Below are 13,547 nucleotides of genomic sequence, written 5' to 3' on the forward strand. Positions count from 1 at the left end.
TCTATTATCTGAAGCACTTTACTATCTAAAGAAAAGTCAATTATAAACAGAAATTATCTTAAGCACTTTATACGGACAACGTGTGACATTGATAGAAGAAATTAGAATGGGAATGAGAATGAGACTGCGAATGGGAATGCGATTGGGGATTAGAAATGACGCAGACAGATCGCAGACGAAAGAGTCGGACACTGCAGTTGAGGTTAAAACGTCAACGCTGATTAGGAACGGTTCGCTATATATGTAAATGTATATATTGAAATATTAATAATAATAGAATGGCAATGATTGATTCATAGATCTCGTTTCGAGATAACGCTTATCGAAAGCAAACAAAGACGAAAACGAAACGAACGAACGGATTACAAATAATATAATTTATGAAGTGCTGCGAGTGTTAATCAATCGATTGTCGGATGGAATTTTCATGAAATATGATTATATAATATGATATTGTAACTGAGTCAACTGATTGCACGATTGGTATTATTCCAATTTCAGTTCGAGTATGGCTCATATCTTGATGCCTACTAGGTATATGTGTGTATCGATTATCGATTATTCAATAACAATACGTAATATAACAATAGATACATTTGATATTCGAATATCAGATATACATACATGCATAGTAATCAATAGATAGCTTAAATTCTAATCTTATCAATGTTAATCGACTATTCGATAACAAGCGACAAAACTAGTCGTAAGTCTTTGACCTGATCAACTATCCAGGAATACACAAATGAATTGATTGCTGAGCAATAACTCATCAACTTTATGAGCTTAAATTTATAGAATATTAAATAAACAGAAACTAAAACGAAACCGAATGCCTTACATATATGTATGTACATATGTATATGTAGTCCACACGGTATTCCTGATGATCTAAATTGCGGTCATATATCATAAGCAAGAACAACAACAACAACAGCAACTAAAACGACAGCCACGATTGATGACAAAGTCTGTTAATTACTACAATTTGTGGGCTGGTCATACCCCAAATACGACACACGCACACTCACTCACACTCACACCGACTCACGCGCACATGCATTGCTATTTATAGGCCTCGATAAAACATTCAATGGAACCAAAAACTTATCGAGAAATTGTAATTGCTGTGGGGCCCCATCAAAAATGTGAAAATGTTTGGGAACTTGAACAAATGTTGGGCGCAGTTAATAGATATCGCAATTGTTATTGTTATTGTTACTGTTATTGTTGTTGTTGTGATTGTTGTCAGCTGTCATGACAAACTGTAAACTAGCAAAAGAAAGAGAGGCAAGAAGAAGCAAAAACAAAAAACAAAAAAACAATTGTAATTGTACAACTATTAGAGTCCAGTGCATGAGTCAGTGGAACACGCAATCCTAAACAGAAAATAATGCAAAAATAGCAAAGCTTGAACAAAGATCACAACCATAGCTTGGCTGACTATAGTATATACCCTGTAGACATTAATTAGCTCTGCATTCATATGAGAAAATGTGATATATGATCAAATTCGATTGAAACCGATATTTATCGATTTATTGGGTTTGAAATATCTTTGAATAACAATTTGGCACTCGCACTTATATCAATATTACTATTACTATGCATACAGGCACATCGATATTTATCGATAGCCAGCTTTTTGATATTATATAACAACTGAAATAATATTGAACTGCACTTCAATATATATAAATGTAAGTGCATGACTATTGAAATAGCTGATCTCACTTAATGCATTACAAGTGGCTTTCGTTTGCTTTGGGAATCGATTAATATCGATGAACACAACATATGTCATTTAAGGAAACATGCTCGTAAATATGCTCGTTCGCTTGATGAATTATAATAGTTAATTATAATATTTGAATGATAATATTTGAAATTTTCCTTATCGATGTTCACTGCAAAAATGTATCGATAGGCAAAGAAATGATGCTTGTGCTATTTTCCATGCGAAAAACTACAATTGAGTTTGCTTTTATAAATTCGATTGTTGAATTTGATAGAACAGCGGCTCTTGGGCATTCGATATTTATCGATATTAAGCGCAAATTGCATGAAATCGAATATAAACTGTAGTACTTGCATATCAATGTTTCTCTATTTATGTACAAGAGTAATATGCATAGGTGTATGTGTACATATCTGCATTTATGTATATTTGGGACACTCGAAATGATCGACGAGTCGCACATTTCCCATTTGAATTGTTTCTATGCCCGTCTCTTTAGCATCTGTATCTGCATCCGTCTGTCTATCTATTTCAAGTATCTGACAGTTTTGTCAGCTTTTGTTAGGCATCAATGCAACTGGGCGTCGCTGCTGGCGTCGCTGTCGCTAGGTCGTTGCAGTGCAAACTGCAGTTGAAGGTGATTTAATAATGAGTGCGAACAATGCGCAGCTAACCGACGACCCGACGACACCCAAGCCCCCCCAAGCCCCAAACCCCCCTAGCCCCCATCACTATCACTCATCTACGCCAGCCATATCCATCTCCACCTCTGTTGCCAACTATGTCTTCACCTCCATATTTGCCGCCCTTTAGCATGCCTCTCTCCCACTCTCTCTCTCCCCCCTCTCTCTCACCCCCCTCTCTCTCTGTCTCTCTCTCTCTCTCTCTCTCTCTCTCTCTCACCGTCTCTCATCAGTCTTGGCGTCTACGTCCCACGTTATTTTTGCATTTTTCTATCGCACGCTGCATTTTATTTGTTTTGCTGCTGCTGTTGCTGCTGATTCTTCTGCTTCTTTCTCTTGTTCATCATCATCATCATCTTGTTTCTCATTATTTATATTGTTGTCGCTGCGCTTATAAATAGACATCGTCGCCGTTAATTGCTTCGACAGTCGCTTTTCTTTATTTTTTATTTTATTTAATTGTTTTTTTTTTTTTTTTGTTTTTTTTTTTTCAATTGTTTTTGTTTTTTTTTTTCTATAGCCTGTTTTCGTTTTCTTTAATTATAATTCATTACGTATCTGCATTTTATTTATTGGCTGCACTATTGCTGCCGTTGTTGTTGTTGTTGTTGTTGCTGTTTTATGCCTTTTAGCGCCACCTAGCGGCGATGTTGCGCATTCTTGCTGTTATTTTGCATTTAATTATTATTGTTTTTATTGCTGCTGTTGTTGTTGTTGGAGATTGCACTTGCTTATGAGCTTCGGCATAGAGGTAGGTCGGCAGCAGCACTGAAAATGCTAAATTACGATCATATCTATATATTCATATACCTCTATTTGTATGCATACATACATTCATACATGTATACATATATCAGCGTATATCCTATATATATATATATATAACTTGACTTTTGCTTGAAATCATATTATATCTAGTGATGACACGATTTATCATATGATACACAATAATCGATTATTGTGCTGTCATTGGCGATTTAATGATATCTTTCGAAGTTATTGTTTCTGAATTCAAGATTTAATAAATAAATAATAACATTTATTTTTGAGCAAGAAAAAAATTAAATAAAATCATTTGATTAATGATTAATCGATTAGTTGAAATTAATATTCACGTAGCTTCAATTTATCATATGATTCAAAAATCGATTAATAATTGTTTTTTGCCATTCCTAATCCTATATCTATAGAAGTCGTTTAAATATACTTTTATACATATTAAGTTTGTGCGGCATATGCCCATACTCTTCATTTGATATACCCTGAACCCATCGGAAGTGGCTGAAAATGTATGTAACATGCAGAACGAGCTGAGTGGATTTAGCCCTGTCCTTTTCTCTACCCCTCAGAATCTCAGAGCTTGAGCTATGAACGCTAGAGACTTGAAATGTTTGATTGTAGCTTACAAAATCGACAGCTCTTTCAGTTTTAATTTCATCATTTAAATAACCTTATAACAAATCGTTTAGAGAGTACTATCTCGTATATATTCATAAAATATATACATATGCTCAGAAACATAAATAGATTCATATGATTTTTATAAAAATTAGATTTATTTTTTGGATATAGCCTATTTGATCTAAAAGAGACTTTTCCTTTACAAGAGAACTTATTCAACTAATAAATTCCCATATTTTCTATTTTCTTATATTTTTAGTATTATTATATTAATTTTGTATAGAGCGAAAATTTCTACGTTATCTGTCGTCATTCGAATTGAATGCATCTAAGCACATTTTATTCTGTATATCTCCATATAGAATCAACAATATCTGGGGGTTTTCATTATATTTGTTCACTTTTTGTATTTTGTATTTATTTTATTTTATTTTATTTTTTTTTTTTTTTATTTTTTTTTTTTATTTATTTTTATTATTTTTTTTTTTTTCTTTCTAATTGTAAAAGTAAGGTGCAAATCGCACGAAACGTACGATGGGGTTTACCCGAATCCAAAACCACTTGAAAAGCACATTCATTGCGTTATGCAATTCTTGGAGGGGCGGGACGAGGCGTGGCAATTTGATTGGTTTGAGTAATAGGGTATGAAACACCTGATTTTCACTTGAAATATTTACTGCTGAATTCAGAATCGAACAAAGGGGCTCCCAGACGGATGGGAAAAAAATTATAAAAACAAAATTCAAAGGGAATTTATATACATATATGGAAGATAGAACACTGCAATCAAATTGCATAATAAGTTGGGTATATGAATAAACTAATTGTCTTATATACTACTTATACTAACATGAAGAGCATGAAGAGGGTCTGCCCCACTAATAACTAGCCTGAATCGATTGTTTTTCTAAACTGAATCTTAGGCAGAGGGAGGCTTGACAAATGCTCTATTGTATGTATGTATATATTCTTGGTCCGACTCTCCATCTAGCCTTGTCATAATCCCCAAAAGCTAATGACTTGCAAGTCCTACTATATATGATACGCAGTATGAGCTTATCAGCTTTTTTCTATTTAGCGATAGCTCGTATCAGTTCCGTATTATCGATCAAAATCGATAATTGGTAAAGTCCATCGAGGCTTCTCAAATACGTATCGGGGCCTATCTGTATGTGTGTAAATGTAAATGCTCAAGCTTTCAAGATAATGATTATAGGAAAAGGTATCAAAACCAAATTAAATTGATATAGTAGAGGAAATGAAACATTTGAGCTAAGCCTAAAAATCAGCGATTCAAGGGCAACTTAACGTAACGTAACGTAACGTTAATTAATATACCACGAGAGATATTGCTTGATACTGGAATAATGCAGTTAGTGGAGCTGAAGCACAGCTGAGAGAGAGAGAGAGAGAGAGAGAGAGAGAGAGAGCTTTGATATGAATAAACAAGTAAATTGATAGAGAAGTGGGATATGAACTGCAGCTAATTACAAATATTTCTATATAACTATATATTAGTATAATATTAGTAGTAGTATAGTAGTATATGTAATATTATTGTAGCATATATAGTAGTATAGTAGTGTATATAGTAGTATATATAGTAGTATAGTAGTATACTAGTATGTATAGCAGTATTGTAGTACATATATAGTAGTATGGTAGTATATATTATTATTATACTACTCTTATCATTGTTATCTATTATCATTATTATTGTTTGTATTGCTATTTTATCTTATGCCTATACATTTTCTGCTGCTGCTGCTTCTTCAACTTTTTTAGCCGGCAGCAATAGCAACAATTGCGCATAATGAAATGAACTACAAAACAAGCTGCAGTTGGGGCGGGATGGGGCGGTGCGGTGCTGAGAGAGGTGAACGACGCGCGTCAACGACACCCAAAGCATGCGGCGAGCAAAAGAGAGAGAGGGGAGAGAGCGAGAGAGGGAGAGACATGTGAGAGATATCAGTTGCAGCAGCAGCAGCAGCAGCGGCCGCAGCGGGCGCAGTGCACATAACTGTTTTTTGCATGTGTGCGCGTCTCTCTCACTCTCTCTCTCTCTCTATTTATGTGTATATGCATGTGTGTTTGTGTGCCGGTCGATAAACAAAAATGACAACAGCAACAACAACAACTACAACTGGAAGACTGCGCAGCTAGCAGCAGGCAGCAGATAGCGAGCGCAGTCAGTCTTGAACGTTGACGTTGATGTTAACGTGGACGCTGACGTTGACGTCGCTGCTGGCGTCGCTGTCGTCGTCGCGTTTGACTCATTAAATATTTTGCAACCTTGACCGTTCGAGAGCGATTAAAATGTATGCGTGTATGCGTATGTGTACTTCTCTGTCTCTGCTTGTGTGTGTGTGTGTGTGAGTGTGCGTGTCTACAAGTGTGCATAAGTGTGTGCGTTGTTATTGTCAAAGTTGCTGCTGTGGTTGTTGTTGTTGTTGTTGTTGTTCTTACTTCAGCTTGATTTAAACTGCATGACAAGTCGGCATAACACTAAACTGTATAACAGTTATAAATTATAACTGTCCAAATAGTTTGAACTCAATGGCAAAGCAAAGAGGCGCCGCTTAAATACCCTGCAATACAATTGTTGACTTTTGCACTGTTTACGGCTATATATATACATATATACATATATATGTAATGTATAAATATAAATATATATGTACTATATAGTAGCCATATAGTGTTTAGTAATTCGATTAGATACGGTTAAGCTGAATAGCTGAATGAAAGACGTAATACCTGAAACAATTTGCGTATATATCGTATCGTACAACATACATACATACATATATAGAAGACGAAATGGGAGAAAAATAGCAAACAAAGTCGGGGAATTTTGTTTGTTTTTGTATTGCGTTAATTTATGTTTACATACATACATATATAAATGTATGTATGTATATATATATTTGACTCTGATTTTCTGTTGTTTTTGGGGCTTTTTTTATCGCCGACTCAAGTTTAATGCAAATGTTTGGACAAGAGCAGGAAATGAGAATCGTGGAAGTGAGCTCAAATAAATAAATTATAGAACCACAAGAACAAGAAAGTCCAGCTGCACTTGCAAAAATAGCTGTTCTCTTATATGTATGCGTATTTTTTTGATTATTTTGCAGTCAAAGGCTTCCTATGCGATTCGCAATCCAATCAAATTTCATTCATCGCAATCCTATTCAAAGTCCAAGTCCAATTCCAATTCTGATTCTCATTCCGATTTTGATTCACATTCCCATTCCCATTCCCATAGCCCTTCTATGAAATAGCAGCAAAACAGACTGCGCAACGTTTTCTTATGACATTCGATTGAAGTCTAATTGCCCGTGCAATTACTATAACTTTTGCCATGCTCCCAACCCCCTCCTCCCGCAAAACCCCATTGCTCGACTAGAGCGTATCATTAAATGTCCATTAAAAAGCCAAAACCCATTTCAACGTTTAAACACAAATTGAAATGGGTAATTGACGAAGGAAACAAAACGAAAAAGGAAAAGAAAGAAAAGTAGATGTAGATGTAGCTGTAGTAGGAGGTGTTGGGCAGAGGGTTGAGCGGGTAGAGGGTAGCGGGTAGCGGGTAGCGGGTAGCTACTGCGTCTATTGACATCAATCAATTATCCATATTGAAAGACGCACAAAAAAAGCAATCAGAGCTAATTTTAAAACAGAAATAAATCAATATATCCTCTATATAGATAAATTATATATATATTTATATACATATAGCATTATCTGCATATATAATATAGCAATAATTTCAATTAGAATCTGATTCTCGGGAAACAGGGTTGAATGAATTTATGCACTTTTTTATTGAAGAAAGACTAACCTAACGTCGGTAAAATTTAATTGAAATTATAATTATTAATTTATATTCATTAATAATTATAATTTCTATTAAATTTTACCAACATTAGGTTAGTTTTTCTTCCATTTACAGAGTATTGCCCAGTCATAAACGAATTTTTTAAAGATTTAAATGAATATAAATTATCTATTATAATTTTCATTCCATTTTACCACTTTTTAAAGAGTTTTATTCATTTTAGATGATGTCTCCCAGTCGTTAGCTCGTGTTAAGATTTTAATGAATGTAAATGATTATAATTTGTATTAAATTTTGCCTGTATTAAGTGAGTTTTCTTGAATTTACAGGATATTTCCCAGTGGTTAACTCTTTTTAAAATTTAAGTGGTATAAATTATCAATTATGATTTTCATTTCATTTTATCGACGTTAGGTTAGCTGTTCTTCAATTTACAGGATATTTCCCAGTTGTAAATTCCTTTTAAGTTTTTATTGAATATGAATGACTATAATTTGTATTAAATTTTGTCTCTATTAAAAGAGCTTTCTTCGGATTTCAGGGTATTGCCGATTCGTAAACTACTTTTCAGATTTTGTACTTTTATGATTATAATTTGTATTAAATTTTGCCTCTATTAAACAAGTTTAAGATTTAAGTGGATATAAATGATTAAAGTTTTTATCAAATGTGGCTTTTGTTAGCAGAGTTTTCTTCACTTTGCAGGGTATTCCACAGTCGTAAACTCCCTTCTTTGATTTGTTTAGCTTGTTGGCTCAGTTTAGCTAAATGACCTTTGCAAATTGCAAATGGAAACCCGTTTTCCCTCCAGGCCCTAACCGCTATTCCCACTCCCCATCATCTCCCCTCTCCCCTCTTTCCTAACCGTTCGCCATTCTACATTCGGCTAACTGCATGCCATGACATTTCCCAGTCGTCGACTTCTTTTGCGGTCGTCCGTTGTGTGCGGCCATTTAGCTCTCTAATTGCTGTCATTCCACGGCGCCAGAGCCGAGGAGAGAGGAGAGGAGCGCGACCTCAGCGCCAGTAACTGTTCCGTTTGCAGTTGCTGTTATTCGAATACCCTGCACTGGCGATGGCCCGAATGGGGTAGATCGACCTCGCCGACTTACGGTTCATTTACAGGGTATCAACTCACTCACTCACTCTCTCTCTCTCTCGCTCTTTCTCGCTCCGTCTCGTTGCGGCAGGTCAAAAGTGTCAAATTACGTACAATTATTTTTAACTTAAGCAACGTGCGTGCTGTATTTGTGCAACGCCCCTTCCTACCCCGCCCCCGACACAGACACAGACACCACCAGCCGCAGCAATTCTTGACTCCATTCTCCCTCCCGCGAATGCTCTCCTTCACTCCTCTTCGCTCACCCACACTCTCACACGCTTTTGGCATTGCTTTTAACTTCACTTTGTTCGTTTTCAATCACTTGTTCTGCTCCTCGTCTCCCTACTTCACTTCCACCTTCTTCTTCTTCTTTTGCTGCGCTGCCCACTCTCGCAACACTTCAAGTTAAGTTCACTTCACTCGTCCGCTTAGTCATCTTCGGTTGTCTTTTGTCTTGCATCTCTGTCTCGCTCCTGCTCTTTCTCTCTCTCCCTCTCTCTCACTCTTTGCCTTTTAAGTGCTGCCCACTTCTTCGTTTGCCGCAACCGCAAAAACTAGCAACATCGATGAAAAAAAAAAAAAACATTTTGCGCCTTTTGTTTCGCTTTCCGGGTCGCACTCGCTCTCGCTCTCACTCTTACTCCCTCTACCTCTCTCCTTCTTGCTCCTGGCTTGTCTTAGTCTCTGTTTGTCTTTCAATTCTGTTACCCATTTATCTACTTCTCCGACTACTCACTCACACACTGCCTTCCTCTCTCCCTCTCTCTCTCTCTCTCATCATCCACTATGCAATCATACAATTTCCTTATTCGCATTTAAATAGTTTTTAGATATTATTATACATACATATGTACATTTGTATCTACATACATACATATGTATGTACGTCTGTACATTAGTACATTAACATTATAAAGTATTTCTTTAGCTTTATTATATAATATTTCATTTTGTGAAGGTCGCCAAATTCTCGACTCGAAAACTTTTGATCGCATTCTACGTGAGTTTTTGTACAATTTAGTTTTAGTTTTTAGATTTTTGTTTTTGTTTCCTCCTCTTCTTCTTCTTCTTCTTCTTTTGTTCGATCATTAATTGTGCTGAAGAACAATGAAATGGAATTCGAAGGCTAACTGCGTGCAGCGCTCTATTAAAAGAGCTTTGCAATCTATGAACAAATTCTACAAATACTAGGTATAGTCCATAAACAACTATTAACAACTGTGAATATATACATATACATGTACTTATATGTATATGTATGACTGTTGTATTGTATATATGTATGTAGATATATGCATGTATTTAGATTTCGTTTTGGCAAATTCCACAGTTTCAAATGTGAAGTGAATAATCGGGAAACAATTCCATTCTCATTCGTATAGCTCTGTTTCTGTTCCTTCGTCTCTTTGTCTTTATTTATATATCTCTATCTATCTCTGTCTCTCCCTCTCTCTCTATCTCTCTCTGTCTCTCCCTCTCTCTCTCTATCTCTCTCTGTCTCTTCCTCTCTATCTTTGTCTCTTTCTCTATCTACCTATCCACCTCTGTCTCTCTCTGTCTCACTGTCTCTTTCTTCCTTTTCCTTTCTCTATCTCTGACTATCTGCCTCCCTCCATCAACTATCTCTGTCTGTCTCTCTCCATCTAAGTATCTATCTATGTCTTTCTCTCTCACTCTCTCTCTTTCTCTCTCACTCTCTGCCTCTCTCTCTTCATCTTCCTCTCATTCTCCACCTTTCCCTCTTCTCTTTCACTATCCTCCTCGACTTACCTCTCTATCTTTCTCTAAGTTTCTCCATCTCTCTCCACTCCTTCCTGTCTCTCTCCATCTCCATCACTTTTACCTCTTTCCCATACTTCCCCTTCTCATTCCCCCTCTCTCTACCTCTCTTCGCGCTTCTATCGCTACCTTCCCTACATAATGCCTAAAAAAAAAGAACTGGTCCAATTGCCTTATCAGAATTATGCATATATATGTATGTATTTACATCCATATATATGTACACATGTAGTAGTTCTTCCCTCCGGGCTTATCTCGCGCGTATTGCAACAATTTGGGTTGCGAACGATTCGCGCTGCCTCTTATCGACTAGAGCCAAAGGGGCGTTGGGAGCGAATAGCAGGCGGGACTATTCCAAAAGACCCAAAACAGGAAATGAGATTCTATGTTTGTTCTCTGAATCGTGTCATAGTACTATACCATAAATATAGTATATAAATATATATTGTATATGCTATACTATATATACTATATAAATATATATTCTATATTCCACTAAGTGTACACATGTACACATATATTAACTGAGCATAGTACGAGAATATGTACTATATATATTATATATTATTAGCAAAATATATTAAATATATGAAGTCTTCCTCAACTGAATAGAATATTATTAAATATGTTTTACTGATTGGCACAGTCAATACAGCCCTCTCTGGCACTATCTCTCGTTTTCTATATATGTATATATATTTATATATATTAAGCTGTCGTCTTAACTGAATTCAAAATATTAGCTATCTACATACATACGGATATAGATGTTATTCCCATACAGATGTACGTCCTTTATTCTATACAATTCTCGCTTCACTCTCTCTCCCTTATATTTCCTGCACCCACACATTCTCATTGAATAACTATTAATAAGATTTTAAATCAACTCAAAATATCATTACTATAGATCCAAGGTAATACGTCCGCTTCTTAAGACTTCTTAAGCTCGAGCTTATGATTATTCATAAATATTACCAAGATACATATAAAGTTGAATGCGGTTCTAATGACGCTCAAGGAACCGTCGCTATAACCGGAAAGATCTCTAACCATAAAAGTTTGCCCACACATATAACTAAGTTTGTCTGGCGGTGTCGTTATAATCGGATACTACTTATATGTTTTTGCCTGTTGCGTTTATTCATCTAAGGCTTGTTGCGATCTACTCTGCCATGATCATCGCTATAACGAAGTACTCTTCTGACTGTAGAATCACTGACGTCCTTTTTCTAAATATGATTTAAACTCCTTGCTAATTTTTTACATTGACTTCAAGGGATTTGGTGTTATATGGCGAAATATCCTCCTTTCCTAGCTTTCTGTTAACTTCGCATTTGTCTGAGCTCGGACTTTATTTCGGACCGTACTCTCTGTTTTACTTCTTTTGATGATATACTGAATGGTAGTTCGAGTTCTCTTAAGGCTTTCAGCAATCTCAGCCTAACTTTTTCCATTAATATGATGGAAAAGAGAAGGTTTACTTCATGGTTTTAAATGAAGTTTTTCAATTATATAAATACAGTCGAGTCTCGATATTTCGTACCCCGCCAAATCGAAAAACGCCTTTTCGAAATATCGAGATTCTACTGTATATCAGAAAATCCCTAAATCACACTTTCAGTTACAATCTCAGCTAGGCCCGATTGAAAAAATTCTTGGTATTCCCAAAATTGGATCGATATAGAATTTTCAGTGAGGCCATATTTTTGTACATTTCAGAGTATGCCCACATTGGGCGTGGCAACACTGTTTATATGAACATAGTACATTATTTTGCGTTCGAAAATGGGGTTTACTTTAGAAGTTATGAGCTAAATTGTAAATTCATATTAGCTGTACGATTTTCAGTGATACTCACTGTAAGTATATACATACATACAATACGACTGCATCGTGTCTCGATAACTTATATCACGTTAAATCGATAAACGCAATAAATCGAAAAATCGTTCTCGATAATTTTCGAATAATTTGAATATCTGTGTAAATCGAAAGAAAACTGTTTCCCTTGCCATTTCGAATTAACGGGACTCGACTGTATACACACACATATATATGTATATAGCTTTAGCTACAGCCCTGATCAATTGCTGCTGCAGCTCTGGCTAGACAATGTTGCTGATAGGTCAGCGACTGTCTGCTGCAGCTGCGTTTCCTACACATTATATAATATTAATATTGATATACACATATACATATATATTATATTTATATATATACATATATATATTTAGACATTTGCTCACCTTTGAATTTGTGTGCCACTCGAGATGCGCTGCGGATACGACATATTGGCAACTTGTTGCTGCTGCTTCTGCTGCTGCTGCTGCTGCTTCTGCTGCTGCTGCTGCTGTTGCGCTGCTTTATTTTGCTGCTGCTGCTGTTGATTAGTTGCTGCTGCCTGCTGCTGCTGCTGCTGTTGCTGTTGCTGTTGCTGTTGCTGCTGATGATGATGTAGATGATGGGACGTTGGTCCATTATCATGCACTTGATGTGACGCAGCAGCGTTGCCTGCTGCTGCGTTGTGTTGCTGCTGATTGCTGGCAATACGTTGCTGTTGCTGATGTTGCTGTTGTTGCTGCTGTTGCTGCTGCTGCTGCTGCTGATGATGGTGATGGTGATGAAGTTGTTGCTGATGTTGCAATTGCTGCTGCTGCTGTTGATGCTGCTGTTGTTGCTGCTGTTGGTGTTGCTGATGCTGCTGATGTTGCTGATGTTGCTGATGCTGCTGATGCTGCTGCTGCTGCTGTTGTCCACCGTTTGGGGCGTTGTTTGTGGGCGGCGGAGCACCGACCTGCACTGAAGAGGAGCGTATAGCTGCTTCCATTTCATGCCGAACTCTTTTGGCTTAAACACTTGTTGTTCCGCCCAGAAGTTGTTGTTGCTGTTGTTGCTGCTTCTACTGGTTTATATGTAATGTTGCTACTGCCGTTGTTGCTGTTGCTGTTGTTGCTGCTGTTGCTGTTGCTGTTGTTGTTGGTTTTATCACTGAGCTGCTCGCAT

General features: G+C 36.5%; 1 protein-coding gene across 1 annotated transcript in view; it reads right to left on the bottom strand.

Moving 5' to 3' along the window:
* Window positions 1-13,533, bottom strand: part of Smr (nuclear receptor corepressor smrter) — a 62,389-nt gene extending 48,856 nt beyond the window's left edge. Inside the window, exon 1 of the mRNA XM_089473780.1 lies at window positions 12,791-13,533. Within this exon, the coding sequence (XP_089329906.1) occupies window positions 12,791-13,371 (581 nt within the window). The 5' untranslated portion in view covers window positions 13,372-13,533. The remainder of the gene's footprint in view (window positions 1-12,790) is intronic.
* Between the last annotated feature and the right edge of the window lie 14 nt (window positions 13,534-13,547).

Source organism: Drosophila arizonae, chromosome X (genome assembly GCF_054131065.1).
Source record: "Drosophila arizonae isolate 15081-1271.41 chromosome X, UAZ_ARI_1.0, whole genome shotgun sequence".
Taxonomy (NCBI): domain Eukaryota; kingdom Metazoa; phylum Arthropoda; class Insecta; order Diptera; family Drosophilidae; genus Drosophila; species Drosophila arizonae.